This window comes from Photinus pyralis, unplaced genomic scaffold (assembly GCF_008802855.1).
Source record: "Photinus pyralis isolate 1611_PpyrPB1 unplaced genomic scaffold, Ppyr1.3 Ppyr1.4_LG1, whole genome shotgun sequence".
NCBI lineage: Eukaryota > Metazoa > Arthropoda > Insecta > Coleoptera > Lampyridae > Photinus > Photinus pyralis.
In genome coordinates this window covers 61,032,178-61,050,016 of record NW_022170249.1, presented here as the reverse complement: position 1 = coordinate 61,050,016, position 17,839 = coordinate 61,032,178, and the positions used below count along the sequence as shown (strand labels likewise).

General features: G+C 36.3%; 3 protein-coding genes across 3 annotated transcripts; 1 reads left to right on the top strand and 2 right to left on the bottom strand.

Moving 5' to 3' along the window:
- Nucleotides 1-10,643: 10,643 nt before the first annotated feature.
- On the bottom strand, nucleotides 10,644-12,075 carry LOC116176435. Its single transcript, XM_031495013.1, has 2 exons — nucleotides 11,434-12,075; nucleotides 10,644-11,383 (listed from the first exon to the last, which is right to left on the bottom strand). The coding sequence occupies exons 1-2, from the start codon at nucleotides 11,606-11,608 to the stop codon at nucleotides 10,740-10,742; spliced, it is 819 nt and encodes a 272-aa protein (XP_031350873.1). The 5' UTR covers nucleotides 11,609-12,075; the 3' UTR covers nucleotides 10,644-10,739.
- A 1,932-nt stretch (nucleotides 12,076-14,007) lies between these two features.
- LOC116176577 lies at nucleotides 14,008-14,501 on the top strand. The gene is made up of 2 exons (XM_031495211.1): nucleotides 14,008-14,068; nucleotides 14,123-14,501. The coding sequence occupies exons 1-2, from the start codon at nucleotides 14,054-14,056 to the stop codon at nucleotides 14,444-14,446; spliced, it is 339 nt and encodes a 112-aa protein (XP_031351071.1). The 5' UTR covers nucleotides 14,008-14,053; the 3' UTR covers nucleotides 14,447-14,501.
- Nucleotides 14,502-16,801: 2,300 nt separating this feature from the next.
- Nucleotides 16,802-17,839, bottom strand: LOC116165019 (piggyBac transposable element-derived protein 4-like). The gene has a single exon (XM_031479287.1). It carries the CDS (start codon nucleotides 17,837-17,839, stop codon nucleotides 16,802-16,804), a length of 1,038 nt encoding a protein of 345 aa, XP_031335147.1.

Sequence of the window (17,839 nt, the reverse complement as noted above, 5' to 3'; positions counted from 1 at the left end):
TCTTCATCATTCGCAGCATACCCGAAATTGCTTTTCAAAAAATCTCTAGCGATGTGCTTAATGTGTGAATTTTCATCATTTATATTAACATTTAAACATATTAATGGTTTATTTTGCGATTCGGTTATAGATTTAGTTGTTGCCGAGGTTGTTGCAGATTCACAAGAAAGTTGTATTGGTGCGGGTGACGGTGCCAGTTTCAGATTTGATTCTTTTTTTTGGAGTAATGTTTTGTAAAAAAGTGAGATCATTGAAAGCATCTTTCTATGACCACTTACTATTTTAAAAGCCTGCACGTTTGTTTTAAAAATTCCGTAATATGCTTCATAATCAGATTCACTGATGATTGTTGGTAAAGTCTCCCTAGCAAAGGTTTCTATTTCTAATATGTCATTGTCATTAATTGTAGCTAATAAAGAGGCACTGTCGTATCCGTTTAGATTGAGCAATTTTTTTAGATAGGGAGGTAATTTAATGTTTAATTCATTTTCCGGCCGTTCATATAAATCTGCTAATTCCCCTTTTTCTGTGGCACTTGTAGGGGTTTCGTCTCGGGTTTCGTTTTCAGGTGATGTATTAGACGCCATAGTTAAAAACCGTGTTAAGGATCCGAAATGTGCTATGGCAACTTATGCAATTATTCCTCAATGTTAAATCATTTAAGGCATTCTGTGACGGTTTTTAACTAAAAGACGATTATGTTAATGTATGTTCTAAGGAGAAAAAAAATGTTCTTACCCTCTTCTGATTGTGATATAATAAACATAAAAAAGATAGATTTGTCCTCAGATTTGCCGTCTTCAAATCAAAAGCACACTACCGAGCACACTCGCGAGCACACTACCAAGCACACTGCTTTTGACACTTCGCGCCACACTATGCTATTAAAATTAATAATTGTAGCCTAGTAGCCACGAGGTACAACCGTTACTATAACTTCGCTTACAACTGTAATTTAAAAATATTCACCCGTTGTGCAATACTGCAACTTCTGCCTACAGTGCTGAAAAAGGATACCTACTAGACGGTTTTCGAGGCGGTTTTACGAGTTACCAATACAAAAACGTATTGTTTTCGTTGAAGGATATCTACCTGATTCGTCATTTTTAGAGTTTGGGATAGAAAGTACCTTAAGTAAACTTAACACTTTTTCGTTCAGTATGATTCATCGTTTTTGTAGCTAATTGAAATTTTTCTACTGTATTTCCACTTATTTCCGTTCTATTTCATCTTTATTTCCACTTATTTCCATTTTATTTCCACTTATTTCCACTTATTTCCATTTATTTCCACTTATTTCCACTTATTTCCATTTATTTCCATTTATTTCCACTTTATTTCCACATATTTCCATTTTATTTCCACGTACCTGTACACCTATTTCCACTAGTGATTTACCCCTCGGCACTACCACTACGCAGATAAGCACTTGAGTGCGGTTCAAAACAAAGGTACAGTTCTTGCTAAATTACACTGCTGCCACCTACACGCAAAAAAGAGTGAATATTTTGAGTAGCTCGTGAGTAGCTGGAAGAGCAATGTGCATAGAATTTTCGCATATTTGGTTTTACTCTCTGATTTTTTTCAATTCACGGACAACTAGCGCGCGTATCGGTCATTTACTAAAATACTCGTACTCGACTCCCGTCTTAAGTTGGCAGCGTAGATAAACACAACACTGACATTTGGAATCTTTAAATTCCGTGAATGTGTATTTTTTTACTCGTAGATAAATTTATTTATGGTGGATGTGTAAACTGCTGATTTGGAATGTATTAAGTTCTTCGTGTACCAAAAATCAAGGAAAACACATAAATTTTACGTACGTAATATGATTTCAAATCTGATGATTTGACGTTGACGTCTTGGCGAACTGCCAACTTAGAGATGAAAAGTTACCAAAAACAATGTTACAATGGAACTCATTGAAACATTGTTTTTGCCGAAAACAGTTGCACAAAATTCTCATTGTAACACCGAAATAGAAAAAATTTATTTTCTTGAAATCATCATGAAACATTCATTCATGTGCCCACGTTGTCAGGAAATTTTTGTTTCTATGACAGTATCAGTATCACTTTACCAAACTACTTTTCTTACCACCTGTGATCAAAACTGACATGATACCATTAATAAAAAGTTTTATATAATTAGAAATTTTATATGAAAAAAGACGATTTCAGGAAAAATGCAATACAAAACTCATCGTAAAATGACACTACTTGACTGGGAACTTACATTAATGTCATTTTCCTGATTTTCAGGTAAATAACTATTGAATGAATGTTGTGCCCAAGTGAACAGCGTTACTAAATAGTGTTATTATTAGTTAGTGAAACGACTTATTTACCTATCTAAAATGCTGGAAACTTCATTTTCACTTTTATTAAAATGGTAATATATACCAAAACATAATTGATTTCCGGGAGTTGCTATTTCTGTTACATTTATACATCCCCATCGACCCATCATACCCCACTCGTGTTCAATTGGTGATAGATAGATGCCGCTGAAGACCAAATTGTAGATGGCGTTTTTCTGGCTTAGGTAATAGTGTTAAGTACTTACTTTAATTAAATTTCGGTGAGACATTCTACCTGCCAGGTGATCCAGAAGATGTGAGTGAACAGTGCTATATAGGTAAGTTGCGGTGTGAGAGAGAGTGCGTATATGGGCAGCTTTCTGCGTCCTACGATATAGCGGTGTTATTTGCTCAAACAAGTATAAAAAATTATCTTTATTTATTTATTCAACGTCAGATTCTTCTGTGAACTTATCGGAGCTGGAAGATGCTTCCTCTTCTCCTTCTTCCTCTTCGGAATCTTCTGCATGGTCTTAGTGCAGCGGAGAGCCGGCGCTAACTCGCTTATTTGAAATAAATACTTAATAATAATAATTAAATACTTTCGGTGGTCTAGTCGCGCGCGCGAAAATGAGTAAAGTTCAACTTTAGCGGCCTATAACTTTTGTCAGGACCACGGGAAAATGTCGTAAAGCGAGATTCTGAAGGTTCAAACATTTCTGAACAAAATGGTGTGGGTCCCAATTCTTTCTACTCCGAAAAAATTTTTCGATTTCGCGGCTCTCTCCGCTGCACTATCTGTGAAGAACGAATGCTGCAATTATAAAGGAAATAGTTATTTACATTATTAGTGCGGGAACAGTTATTTTGCAGATGAGCGCGAAGTTTGGCGGCGCGAGTGCGCAACGCGCACGAGCGACGCATCTCGCGCGAATCAAGCAAATACTGTTCACGCACGTAACATGTATTCTATTTTTTGCACGGATTAGTTAAATCGAATTTATATAAATTCAAATCCTTTTCGCGAGATTTCTGCGACATTATAATTCTTTTGAAAAAATGAAGTCCTCTATGCCGATAAAGTAGAGATCTAGAAATTTAAAATGTCAATTTATTGTTCAAAACTTCTGGTTTAAGCTTATTTTAGCCCCTGTACTACAGGGAATGTTGTAAAGTGTATTTATATTTTCTTTTTACTCTTCCATCATACTACTTATTAGTTTATGATCCGCACTAAATAGATAATTTCGTTGAATTTTTAGGCACTAGTGCGCGAAAGTAGATAGTCAATTGTAAAATTGACGTTCCTGACTTTCGTGTTTTATTGGGAAAACGCGATTTAGAACGAAGGAATGCAAAAAAAAATATATTTAAGCTCACCTGTAGTGATACTTTCGACAGTATTAAACCGATCATACATTAGCGGTGTAGTGTGCGGATCTGGTCCGTCGGACAATGTCAGCGGGAAAATTTTGCCTTAAGGGCTCGTTGAATTGTTTGATGCTTTTCTTATGAAGCATGTCACAGGACGCGGTACCCCGCTTGTCCACTCGCGATCCGTCACGCGGGCAGATTTGGGTCACCTCACCAACAGTTTCTGGAGGTCTGTCGCACGCGGTCTCCAATCAGAAACGAGATATCAGAGTGGTACACTCAGGCAATAAAAGTGTTTAGTCTGTCTGCAAGCTGCAGTCGTTGAGTTCCAGCGCAATATCATTAGAAATTGTGTCACGGGGTTCCTCTTGATCAGACGTGAAAAGCAGTAGACTATAGTACCATAAATGCGGAGTGTAAATATCGTCTCCCCCTGCGCCGGATTTCTTTGACTCCTTTACTTTTAGTAGTTCTCTTCTGAATGTTCGTCTTAGCGTACCAATTTTCTTCTTTATCACATCAACTGTGGCATGTTCATCAATTGTGTCTTTTGTGTACTTTACTAAAGCAGGCCTTCCACGTCTCAGTTATGTCTTAACTCCAGGAGCGACAACCACATCCACGCGCGCGCCCAGCATCGCTCCACGCCAAGAGTTTAGGATTGGCAAAACTCTTCGCTCCGCACCAAGAACGATGCAAACTTTGCGCGATGACCACTTCCACGTTCGAACTTGGTCTGTTTGTAGGAGTGTACACTCCAAGTTCGATGAAATGAATGCACGTGGAAGGCCTGCTTAATTCTTTATATGCGTCTCCCTTCATATTGCTGTTTGAATAACATTTTGACTTTACTTTCCAAAGACACGGAAAGTCTTTATATTTTGCGAGCAAGCCGCGAATATATTCCTCTGAATTATATTTTCGGTCTTCTTGAATCTGGAAATAAAAAACATCAATATTATCATAGAGTAAAGTACTGTATGATATTATGTATAGGTTTCTACTTGCATAAATTGTAAAACGGGATTAAAATTTACGCGTGAACTGTAACGAAACTGTCCGAAAAATCGGGCGGGTTCAATCTCGCTCACGAGGACTTTTGGTCCGATAAACAGTGCGCGAACATTGACGGACAATGACATACACACGCACGTTTGATGGGCGACCAAGTCCGACGGATTAGATCCGCACACCGCCGTGTGCTAATGTATGGCCGGCATTAGTTTTTTCATTAATAATAGCATCGAATACTAATTGGGGCATACAGTCTCCATCAAACCAATGAAAATCAAGTCTATCAGTATTTAGTAGCCATCCATTTTTGATGTGCCGGTGTTAAAGAACTGGGCAATCGCAAATGTGCATTTCGCCAAATACTCGTTATATATTGCGTTTTTAGAAGATGTTCCAGTTCAACTTTACACGGAGGCAAAGTAGATGGATCAAAGACTTTCTAAAAGGCTCATCTTCTACAAACTTTGTAAGTAGAACAAAATTTTTGAAATCGTGCAGCATTTATGTTGGATATATTTTTGTAGCCATAAATTTCACAAACAAATTTTTCTAAAATTGGAAAAATTTCGTCTCGTGAAGCAGATATGTCAGCAACTCCCAAGATCCTTCAATGCTTTTTGATATTCTTCATTTTTCTTTAATATTTTAAACGGTCTTATCTTGCCTTTTTGAAAAAATGACGGATTGTAATCAGTAGTAATCACATCCTGTCAATGCATGAAACCCAGGTAAACTTGTGCATAAAGATGGCCCCAATTCCATGTGTTTTTGAATTTCCGGTGCCATACTCCATAAAAATTTCGAGATCGTCGCTTTGAAGATGATCTATGTTTCACAGCATAATTATTAAAACATCTGTATCAGAAGTTTTAAGAAGAACATTCGTCTTTGAATATGTATCAAGTTTAGGTACACACATGGTGGACTATTTTTGTATCAGCCTCTTCGTGATTATTGCTCTCATCGATTGACATTTCTATAAAACCATTTCTAACAGTATATGAATAACAGGAATCGTAGTTTAGGTTTATGAATGTGTTACGCACTGGTACAAAGGATTAATTAACGAACGATTAAGTGGACTGTATGATGAAAAGGAAATCTTTCTCGTGCCTTATCTAAAAAGGAAATTGAAAAGAAATATACGCAAACAAACTATTTATTACATTATACAAATGACAAAATTAATGTGTAGTATGAACTATGATTTGAAAATAGGTCTTGGCGGACCGGTAAGAGCGGCTCACTGCAAAATTGAGGTTGACAGGACGAATTAATAAAAGGAACTTACTTGTTTATCGACGAAGGCGAGCGCTGGTGGTTCAATTGTCCACTAGGGTGGATAAACAGGCGACGAAGGGTTGCAAGTAATTACCGTTAAACGGTACGAAATTGTTGAACGACGACGAATCTATTGACGAACGAACACCAGTTTGTGGCTTGTGGTTTCTCTTAATTCGACGACCGAACTCGGTGGTTTTCTAGTGCGCAGTCCCCGCAATCTATCCTTCTCGATTCCCCTTCCCGCGCATGTTTGCCATGTAAGTTGGAAAGGGAAAACGGAGGGAAACGGAGTAAAGTGGCAAATAGGACAAAAACGAAATGATAAAGGAAAATTAAATTCCAACGGGACGCAGCAGAATGTATTACCAATAAATGGTATCATTTCATGTGTAGTCCAATGTTCAATTAAAAATTTGACAAAACTCTGCTTAAATTTTATGTTTTTTAATTCTTTCATGAAATCTGTCGACCGAGTTTGGCTGGGACCCAAGGATACTATATAATATTACTATATAGTATAATACAAAGATTGCTCGATCACTGAATTTTTTCGCCGCGTGTAGTGTAGTGTAGTTATAGCAGCATCGAGCAGCGCGGCGCGGTGAAAAGCTGCTCTCAATTGTTCGCATGTAAATAAGTAGATCCGTTTTCACCTAGACAGAGCGGTGCAGAGCAGAGTGGCATTGGCATTGGAATACGCGGCGCTGCTTTGAAACGCGCCGCTCTGCGTGTAGACGGACAAGTGGGAATCGAGGAGCGAAGCAGATCAGCGTGGTGCTGCGACTTGTGAAAAGCATTTATTTGTCTTCTGTGTTGAGCTTGCGTGTGTTAGTGGATTCGCTATGGACGGACAAAGAATAGAAAAATTAATTGTACTCGTCGCCTTTCTTTTTCTTCTTTTTTCGTCGTGTACATGGCATAGTGCCGCTATAAATATTATGAAATCATCTGGTGATGATGACGATGATGGCTCTTCTTCCAGCGTGTAAGAATACATTCTCACTTAAACTGAACACAAACAGAAACGCTGCTTCGTCACGCTTCCAAATGGTGCTTAAGTGGGAATACCCCCCTACAATTTGCTGCTAGCGACGCGCCGCGCCGCTCGGTGCTGCTCTAATGAGAATCGATCTTTAGGATTACCATAAAATACGTTCAAATGGGTGTTGTAGGCAGGCATTTAAATTAGAAACACTTGTCCATTAATCTCGCTTGCAGCACCATATCCATTCCTTGCGTATTAATCCATCGGTTTTAGGGAAGTTATGGTAAATGACTTCCGGGTTAGTGATTTTTGTGCAAACACGGCTGTTGTTACAGTCTAATATTGCACATCGGCGTCCTGGCGTCCATGCAAATACGTTCACAACTTAGCAAATTATAACTGTCAATTCTGACAGCCAGGCCCGTTGGTGACGTCACATATGACTTAAACTTGGGCAACATTACAAGTATAGGGATCGAGCAATCCTTATATTATATAGTATTCTTGGCTGAGACCAATAATATTGCAATCGATAGTTCTTTGTTCATTTCTTCACGCACGTTCATAATCCTTTATTGATGGAAAGAAATATTAATCAAAGACAATGTCTACTTTAAAATTTCGTTATATTTATGGGTTTTTACGGCCTCAAGAAGTTCTTCGAAAACTTGTCCTCTATGGAGTACTAATATGGATTTAGAAAATTGAAAGTCGAATGTTGAATTTTCATTTCCAAGTATATCAAAAGCAATACCAGTTCCGAGATTTGCTTCCAATTCGACCTCTAAATGTAGGAAGCGCCTGAAACAATACTTACAATATAAAATTAGCTTTGACTATATTACTTTGACAAATACCTAGTAATTTATTGAGTGAATAATAAAGGTTTCGAGACGTTTCGTATTATTTTTTATAAATGAAGGTGCAATATTCATTAGAAATCCAAACATCAGCGTCATTTTAAAATGTATAAATGGTATAACGAGGAGTGAAACAGATCAAATAACCAGTGATTTGATAAAACGTATATAGGTAGTCACGGACGTAGGTATTTCGCCACTTTGACATCAATTACCTAAGCAGAGTGAAAGGTGCGACTTTTCACAGTTGTCGTCGGAAATATTAACTACATTGTTTTATTAGGTGTAAAGCGACTTTGTGCACGGTAAAAAATCTCATCGTGTAAATTATTTAGTGTTCCGTGTAGAAATTTTAGTGTTAATATGTAGAGTTTAGTTGATTATTTTTTGACGTTTCTCGAAACCAATAGAAATGTTCAATTTCCGTCATTCATATACGTTCTAGCCAATCACAACATTATTATAGTGAGAATAATCTACTTACATTATTCCCAGCGAGAATTTTTCAATGTACATTGTTTTTAGTGAATGACAACCACATGACAACTATTTTCTTGATCTGACGCGTCTGTCATAAATTTTCAAGAAGCTCGTAAAATGAATCGCAAACGTTTTAGTGAATCATCAGTCGATGAAATAAGTAATATAATCATTGTAAGTAAATGTAAGTGCATTTAAGAATATGTAGGTACCCTAATAAGCAACGCGTCTGTTTGGAAACAATTCCAATTATTTTGCGACGAAATGAGGGGCTATAAATTGGAAGAAACCGCAAAACTAGTCGTTATTTTGAAGGACTAATGGGTTGAATATGCGAAGAAACAGAATGGAGAAGACTATAAAGAAAATCTTAACAGTGATTTTGATTGTAACGTGAAAAAATAATCTATCGAATACCACACGAGAGTTCGATAAATTAGATAATAATTCTCCAGGTCTTTTCTCAAACTTGTTGCCATTTGGCAATAGCCACGAGAGCCCTGGCAACAAGTTTTCTAAAACCTGTCGAATTATTTTCAATTTATTCTCACTCTCTTGTGATATTATTACAGACAATTCAATGCGATTATTCAATGACATTTGTCAAACTTCCACCAGTAAAATGACCCGAAATTTTGTCGTATTAACCGGAACATTCTTCTTAGTTTGTTAATCAATTTCGACAACCGACTTATCACCACATCTTTTAATTTAACCACTCATAACGAATTAGCTTGGAGCACAAAAGTTCGAATAGAATCAATAGCAAAATGAAAAGCAACTTCCGTAATTTATTTTGACGTTTATTGTTGTCATGGAAATACATTCGCGTGGGTAATTATGCTTAATTTTTCTTTTGATTCATTGAATAGTTCTCCGAATACCATTCGTAGTCGAAGTATTTGTAGATTATTTTTGAGCTGCTGCTCCACTCATGCTAGTTACGCTTTTTAATACCACTCGCACAAGCGCTCGTGGTATTAATCAGCGTAACTAGCATTCGTGACAGCACCTCAAAAATATTCGACAATACTTCGACTACTTATGGTATAGGGTTTTCGCTATAAAAAGCGTTGCACGTCATTGATTTGATGACATCAACAATACACGGCATTGCCAAATATTTCTAAGGTATGCTGATATATTAGGTAATCTTTTATTAAGGAAACACTTTTAGGTTATGTTTCTACCATCCAGATTCCAGAGGAACTAGAAAATTCAGAGATCATTTTTTGGGCTCCCTGTGTGAAACCAACCTACTGTGCATCAATAAAACCCATTCCTACTGTGCTGTGACGGGTTCAAGGAAAGTGCAGTACACTAAGTGTAGTACTATTAGCATTTTGTTTATAACGTATCGCTGCCGTTGTGAGCAGAAAGATGAGGAATGTCGGCATTGCGGCATTATGTAAATGTTTCGGAAGTTATAAACCATTGCATAGGCCATCAGCAAATAAATATCAAGTTAATGCTTGCTTGAAATCTTGACTGATTTTACGTTATTTGACCAACTCTTGCTGTAGTGGAATTTGAGACTAGTAAGTTCAACGAGACAAAAACACAAGAAATTTTATTGAACTAAGTACATAAAATGATAATTAACATAAACTGATATGATCGTAAAAAGGTGAAAGATACTTTTCAGACTACGTAACATTCCATTTTGTTAACATAAAACAAAATAAATTTTAATACACAGTTCTCGTGACTTAGGTAATTGCAGTTTTAATTATTGTCCAGTTAATCGTCATCACTCAACTATCATTTTCACCCAGTTTATAATAATTGGGGCCATTTCTGCAATATCCAATTGTTTTTCGCGTTCATACCATTCCTTTATTAACTTTTCGGTGTGATTAATTGAATTTTTCCACATTTCTGAGGTTACAATCGCAAGTGCAAGTTTATTGTGTAACGAATCTTGAAAATCTGCTTTTCTCCACGAGTTGTTCGGTTTTTGTGTCAATAAGGTGCTGTGGTAAGAAGCATTGTCCAATACGATAACACTTGGTTCTTCTAAATTTACTAATAATTGTTTTTCAAACTAATGTAAAAAGTTTTCACGATTCATTTCTCCGTGGTAATCGCCAGTACTTTTAGATGCAAATACAAGATCTGCGATATAAAAGCTTGGGAAATTCTGCTGACCGTAGAAATGTTTAAATGTAATGCTGCCGCAACGCGCTGAAGGTAATCACAATTAGTAGAAGTAGTCAGAAGTAATTGAAACCATTCTTACCTCTCGAACACCTAATGGTAATAAGTAGTGAGCGGAAGTTGTGGCACTAAAAATCACAAAAATTGCGCCATAAATGGCAACCAAAATAAGGAAAAATTGCTCTAAATAAACTAAAAATTGCAAGTTATTAATCTTTATTAATTATTTTTATTTATTACTTATTATTAGTATTGCCTTATTACTAAATATATCGCTAACGATTTACGCGTTGTAATTGCACACTATATACATTTCTAAGTTTTCTTCGGTGAAATTACACCTTCGCGAATCTAAAATGTGCTTGTATATGGAAAATGAACGTTCGACATCTACACTAGTAATGGGTGCATATTTAAATTTTGGAATCATCTCCACTTTAATGTCTTCATTACCTTCCCCATCACCAGTTAAAATTGTTGAATACTGTTCAAGCGTTTTAAATCCAACATTTTTTTCTAAAACATTGTCTAATTTAGATTTCAGCCGTTTTCCTTTCTCGCCAGGAATACGTATTATTTTGGATTTTACGTCTTGCACGATAGATATGCTGTCATATAGTGACATTCCTTGATTTTCTAATTGCTTCAAACACTCAGGGAGAAAGCACAAGTGTGTTTTAATAAATATTAATTCATTCTGTACGCTTCGTTCTTCTATTAAGAGTTTTAATTTTTTTACGGATTCTGCGTCATCCTCTAACCTCCTAACAACTGCAGCAAATTTTTCATAGTTGTTGGCGTAAAATATCGCTGCTTCCAACCAAGTACCCCAACGAGTAATTATTGGCTCCGGAGGAAGAGGCGAATCTGGCATAATTTCTTGGTATATTGCCACACGTGAAGGTGCTTTAAGGAACGCTTTCTTTCCTAAAAGATCCCACGGTCAAACAAGCACTAAAACTTAAATATAGTAATACCATTGTTAACCAATTTGTTAACTCCAGGGCACAGTTCTCTGGCAACCTCTGCAACCCTATTTATTCCATGTGCTAGACATGTAACATGTAATAAATTTGGATAAAAAACCTTCAGTTTTTGCAGCTTTAACCATATAAGGCGCTGCATCGGTAAGTAAAAGTAAAACGCGCCCATTAATGGTAGACGAGAAAGCAGTAAGAGATTTGTTTATAAACTGACATATTGTTTCAAAATTAGTTGTTGGCAGACGTTTACAAGCAATGAGAAATGGTTTCTGGGGTTCATCAGTGTCTAACACGCCAACCAGCAAATTTGCAATGTAGAAACCTATAAAATGAAATTTCAGAAAAAAAAGATATTGTGAAAATTCTACTAGCCTCTGGAATCTGTTGTTTCGTCTACAATTAAGTACACACAGCTATTCCCAACGGAAGTTTTAATATTTTCCATTTTCTTCCGGAATACTGTTGGAAGGTATGTTTTCCTTAAAGTACTTTCATCTGGAACGTGACGACTTGTGTACTTTTCCAGAAATTGTTTGAAAGGTTCCGCATTTACTTTGTAAAAAGGTATATTGGACCCCAAAAGTGCACCACATAAATCCTCGTAAAATTCATTTTTTTTATCACTGGAAGTCAAGGCAGGTATGGTCAGCAAATATTGTTTGCTTTTCACATTTTTACTCAATGCGCGTATGTGGCTTTCTATAAAATGTCACTAGATCAGCAACGAACGAGAAATAAATACAGTTTAAAACTTACCAGTTTTAACATGGGCGTCTATAAAATATTTTTTTCCTGTCCCTACGGATTTAGAGCAGACATTGCAAAATATAATTTTGCCATCTGAAGTAAATACTTCCGCGTTTTTATTATAAGGACCAATCCACTCTTGCAATTTTTGGGAAATTGATGAAGCAACTTTCGGCATTTTAACAGAAATATAGGATTAACAATACCACCTACACTTTTTATAAGGTATTACTCGCACTGGCAGTCTATATAAAATGCAATTATTGTAATATATGTTCCCTGCTTAGGTTTCAAGTTACTGAGATTATTTTTGTGCTATCTCGTACGTGTTTTACGTTCAGCCGACGCAATTCATAACCAGCTAAACATATTTAAGTGAGGATCATTATTCATTCATTAATATCATCTGACTAACGTTGAATTCGCGAAAAATTGCACTAAATTAAGGAGTATTGCATAAAAATTGCAATAACATGGAAAATTGCAAAATAAAATTTGGTTAATGCCTTCTTTTTATTGAGTCTGGTGAAAGTCTGTTATTAGAAAATCTTTACAAGGAACCAGACACAAATTGCAAATGCCACAACTTCCTCTCTCTATATATGACTATTTTATTTCACACGACAGCAGAATTTCGGTGATATTTTCACTAACTCCAATTCACTGTATTACTGTAGCACGAAAGTGAGTGGATATGCAATAAATTACGTTTAAAAAAATTCCCATTTTATAGTGCAAAAGTTATGTACGAAGGCTCTGAAAGGACAAGCGTGAAGTAAATTATATCTGAAATTTCCAGATACCAATTGGAAATTTCCAGATGCTTAATGGAAATTTCCAATTGACCAACTGGAAATTTCCATATAGCAAATGGAAATTTCCAGATTTCTAAATGGAAGTTTCCGGAAAATCTTTGCCCAGAGAACGCTCCGTATCACTTTAGTTACTTCAGAGCGTTGGTACCAAGTAGTTAGTTCGAGTGAGAGGTGCAATTTGATTATTAATAAAAATGATATTATGAATGCCAAAAGTGACAGAGGACTAGACCTTCTAATCACATACTACTTTCGTCTTGGTCTTCAGCAAAACGAAATAGTACTTTTCCTTCGGAGACATCACCAGATATCAATCAGTACTCAATCCTTGCGAAGATACTTACGGAGACTAGAATTGTATCGAAGGTCTCGCTACTCGGATTTACAAGAGGTTTATTCTTTTATCGAAAATGAAATTCAAACATCATCGTCGGAATTACACAGATACAGATGGATGCATTTAAAGTGCATTCAGGCTGGGTTTTGAGTAAAACGAGAAACAGTGCGTTTGATATTAAAACTAATAGATCCTGTTGATGTATCAAAGTTAGTTAGTTCTAAAGAACTCGAAAAAGGCTACGTCGCAGGCAGTACTCAAATTCTGGACCAAACTATCTATGGCATGTTGATTCATATGATAAATTAAAGCCTTTCGGAATTTGTATAAATGGATGCATAGATGGCTTCTCACGAAAAATTGTTTGGTTGAAAGCCTCTTCGACCAACAATAACCAAAAGTCATCGCAAATTATTTTATTGGGGCTGTTGAAGAATTGGGAGGGTGCCCTAAAACTGTGCGAACTGACATGGGTACTGAAAATCGTTACATAGAGGCCATGCAAATATTCCTTCGCCAAGAGAACGAACATGCTCGCTCAAATATGCCACCATTCATATATGGTACCAGCCAGTCAAATCAGAGAATTGAATGTTGGTGGTCCATGCTTAGGAAACCTAACTCGCAGTATTGGATGAACCTTTTCCAAAAACTAAAAGAAGATGCACTTTATTCTGGCAGTTTCTTGGATAAATCACTCATCCAATACTGTTTTATGGATATTATTCAGGTCAGTATTGTTTAATAAAAATATTTTTTTATAAAATCTACAACAATATTTCAGAGAGAACTTGATTTAGTAGTTCAAGAATGGGGCGCGCATCGTATAACCAAATCAAAGAACAGTATATCTCCAAGCGGGCGACCAATTGTTATGTATAACTTACCAGAATTATATGGAAGTGAAGATAATCTGGTGAGAGTATTTTCTGCTTCGATTTTGTCTTGTAAAGAAGAGTGCTTAAGTTTGAAAAGTTCTTGTGATGAGGACGTTAACGATTTGTGCAACATAATTTTGAGCGAATTAGATATGAGTAAACCTCATGATCCATATGACGCCGTAAATCTTTATGTTAAGTTGCGAACAGAAATATTGGACTTACTATAAGATCAAAATCTTAGAAACACTGAAAGCTCGCCTGAGTGAAATATGGATCATTATTTTCAAGCATTTTTTCACAATACTGTATTGTAAATTAGATTATTATTATTTGACTTATCCTAAATATAATGCAAACGTTAATCAAGGAAAGAGGAGAAAACCCAAATAAAGAATAATTGAAAATAAAACGAACTCTATTTTAATCGCTTATCGCTTAGGCATAACTTAAAACAGGAAAATAAAAATTTCATAAACACAAATAATTGCAGTCGTTGTTTACACAAAATCCATTACCCACATGTTGGAATTCAAAAGATTATTTAGTTCAAAACGGAACTCCGGAAAGTTATCATATTCAAGAGGTAGTTCTAACACACATGCGCAAGTATGTGCCACTGGCACTCTCATAAGACCACTCCTCCTAACAAAAGTCACTTCTATCTGATTACTTGTAAAAACATCCGCTCCAGTGCAAAACCTCAAAAAGTGTCTTAGAGTCTTAATGTCAGACTCTCTCAGAAATTTCTTCAAGAAGCTGAAAATCCTATCTTCTTCAGCAGAGAGGGGCTTATTTCCATGGTTAAGTATAGACAGAACTTTTTTCGGCGTGACTTTCCTCTCGGTGTAAATATTATGCAGTTCGCTACCGGAAACCATATTCTTTAAAACCGCATGCCAACAATCGATGACAAACTTTGGCTTTTGAATGAGTTCCTTATGCGCGAGATCATCAATTAATTGACCGATATTGTCATTATTTGGCAGTACTTTACATTCGAAAGTACTCTAAAAACACCATCGGAATCATATCCTGTTTCTTCCACTCCATTGGGCAATATCATTTGAATTTTGACGGACACGTCTTTATCTATGTTCACAAAAGCCCCTATTAGTTCTTCAAAAGCCTGCCCTCTGTGAATTAGTAACGTGATGGAAGGTGCTTCTGATTGCTGAGAGGGTTCAGCATGACTAACATTTACTGCATTTACATCAAAGGCCTGTAGAGGATCAAACTCATCTTCGAAAATAATCACGGGCATTTCTGTGTTATCAAGAAAATTATTATTCTCGATCTCATTGAATTCAACTACTTCAATACTTGCAGAAGTTGATTCACCATTATTTCTAACTGTAGTAGCATTTTCGCTGAGCCGAATTGTGGGAACGGTTTCATTGTTTTGAACTACATTAGTAGTTTCGTTACTTTGAACGGTAGTAGCTGTTTTTTGTTTAGTTGCTAAATACACTCTCAAGCGGGCCAAACCCGTCCTGTGGAACAGTTCTTCCACTTCCACATCTTCTTCTATATTGCGCAACCTGAAATCCAGCAAGTTTGTGGAAAAACTGTCTATATTTCCTTTTGGGGATTCCCCATTTGGAAAAAATAGTTCAATGCCTGCGAAAAAAATTGACATAAGACATAACTAAACCTTTGTTCATTTTTTAGTTACCTTTTTGAATTAAATCACCTTTTACAGCTGATCTTGTCATCTGAACTTTTCGTTGACCGCCTCCTTTATTTATTGATTTATAATAATAATAATAATAATAATATTGCCTTTATTGTTCCAAAAAAAAGAAAACAAAGATTTATTGCAGTACATTAAGGGCGAAGTTCAGCACTGCGGCAATGCCACAGTCTGCTCTTCCACTTAACCCCATTACTACATGTATTACTAGAGAGAAAAAAAAAAGTATTCAACTAAACAAAAAAAAAAATAAATAAAGAAGAGGTACATACTTTAAAATCTCATTAGCTCTTAATGCGCCAACAAATCATTATTTTGCATTATTTACCCATTGATTGCTAGGCCACCTTTCATTAACGAAAGCAACTTCGGTTTGAAGCAACTTAATGACATATTTTTCAGAATATCCGGTAGCTGATTATAAACTTTTGCTATGTTGTAAGTGAACGATCAATACACATTTGACATGGGAATATTTGTCACCATTCAAACTAACCATTCAGCCAATTTCAACCTGCCTTGTTGCTTTTTTTCCGCTACCGAAGTTTAATTTTTTCGTTTTTGGTTGTTTTTCTTTATCGTCGCTGCTAAGGTAGTATTTAGAATTAACTTTCTTCCGCAGTCTTTCCAAAACTACTAATTTTTTGTTAGGTATTTCTTTTCTATTCCGTTTCCCGCAGAATTCCTTAACCCTGCAGTACTCGCGTGAAGATTTGTTACGTGAGCGGTCGCGTGGGATACATTTGTGTCCCATAATAACTAACAGGCTTAAATGAAAAGTTAATTGATATTTTGGTACAAAGTAAAGATGTGTGTGTCATATTTTTATTAAGAACCATTCAAACGAGAAATAAAATTAAGAAAGACAATTCAAAAATTTAAAGAAACCCAATTATTCGTCTTCTTTTTCTTCGCATTTTAAGCACACTATAGGCGAATCATTTTGATGATCTTTGCAAATCCAATTATTGCAAATGGAGCAGTAGTCTCTGGTCCTTTTGTCTCTTTTGCGAGGACATATGTAGCACCGACCATTTCCTGTTCGGGCCTTCTTTGACGGTGATGCAATGTTGTTTGCAGAAGTAGATGATTCTTCCAAACGTTCGGTTACAAGCAAACAGCATCGTTCCCTCAACTGTGTTGAAATATTGGGAATGCCAGATCGTTTCCTAATTTGCGGTTTCATAAGATCCAAAGCTAAGGTGCGTAAAAAATCGCGTCGTTTGTGAGTTAGGTTTGAGTTGTTCATTTGGAATAATACTAATGCATTAATTGCTGCTATATTCATATCAAAAAATATAGTAAGAGGCCATCTCCTACTATTTCTAGCAACATTGTACGAGGCACACATCTGGTCGACAACATCAACTCCAAACTTGGTGTGATTGTAATCCACTACCATCGTTGGTTTGCCAGTTTCATGGTCAATACTGTCATCTGCATGGCTTGTAGATAGAACCAGTACATTTTTTTTCTTTCTTGGAACAAACGATACAAGAGTGCACTCATTATGAAACGCGAACTGACTACTCAATGCTGGTCTCTCAGCAGTATTTATAAACTCTGCCGGTATTTCTCGTTTATTTTTCTTGACTGTCCCGAGCATAGTAAGTTTGAATTCATTTTTTAGTTGAACAGCAAGTGGAAAGCTAGAAAACCAATTGTCCATGGTTATATTACGATATGTTCCTCTAATAAAAGAAACAAGTCGCTTGACAACATCCGAAGGGCTGTTAGATAATTGAAAAGGACCGCCTGGTTGAGTTCCAGCGTATATTTCTAGATTCAAGGTATACATGTTACTTGAATCAACTAGAACGAAAACTTTTAGGCCGTATTTCGCTGGCTTTGATGGTATATACTGCCTAAAAGGGCAACGTCCCCTAAAGGCCACCAGTTGTTCATCAATTGTTAGATCGGGTCCAGGCAT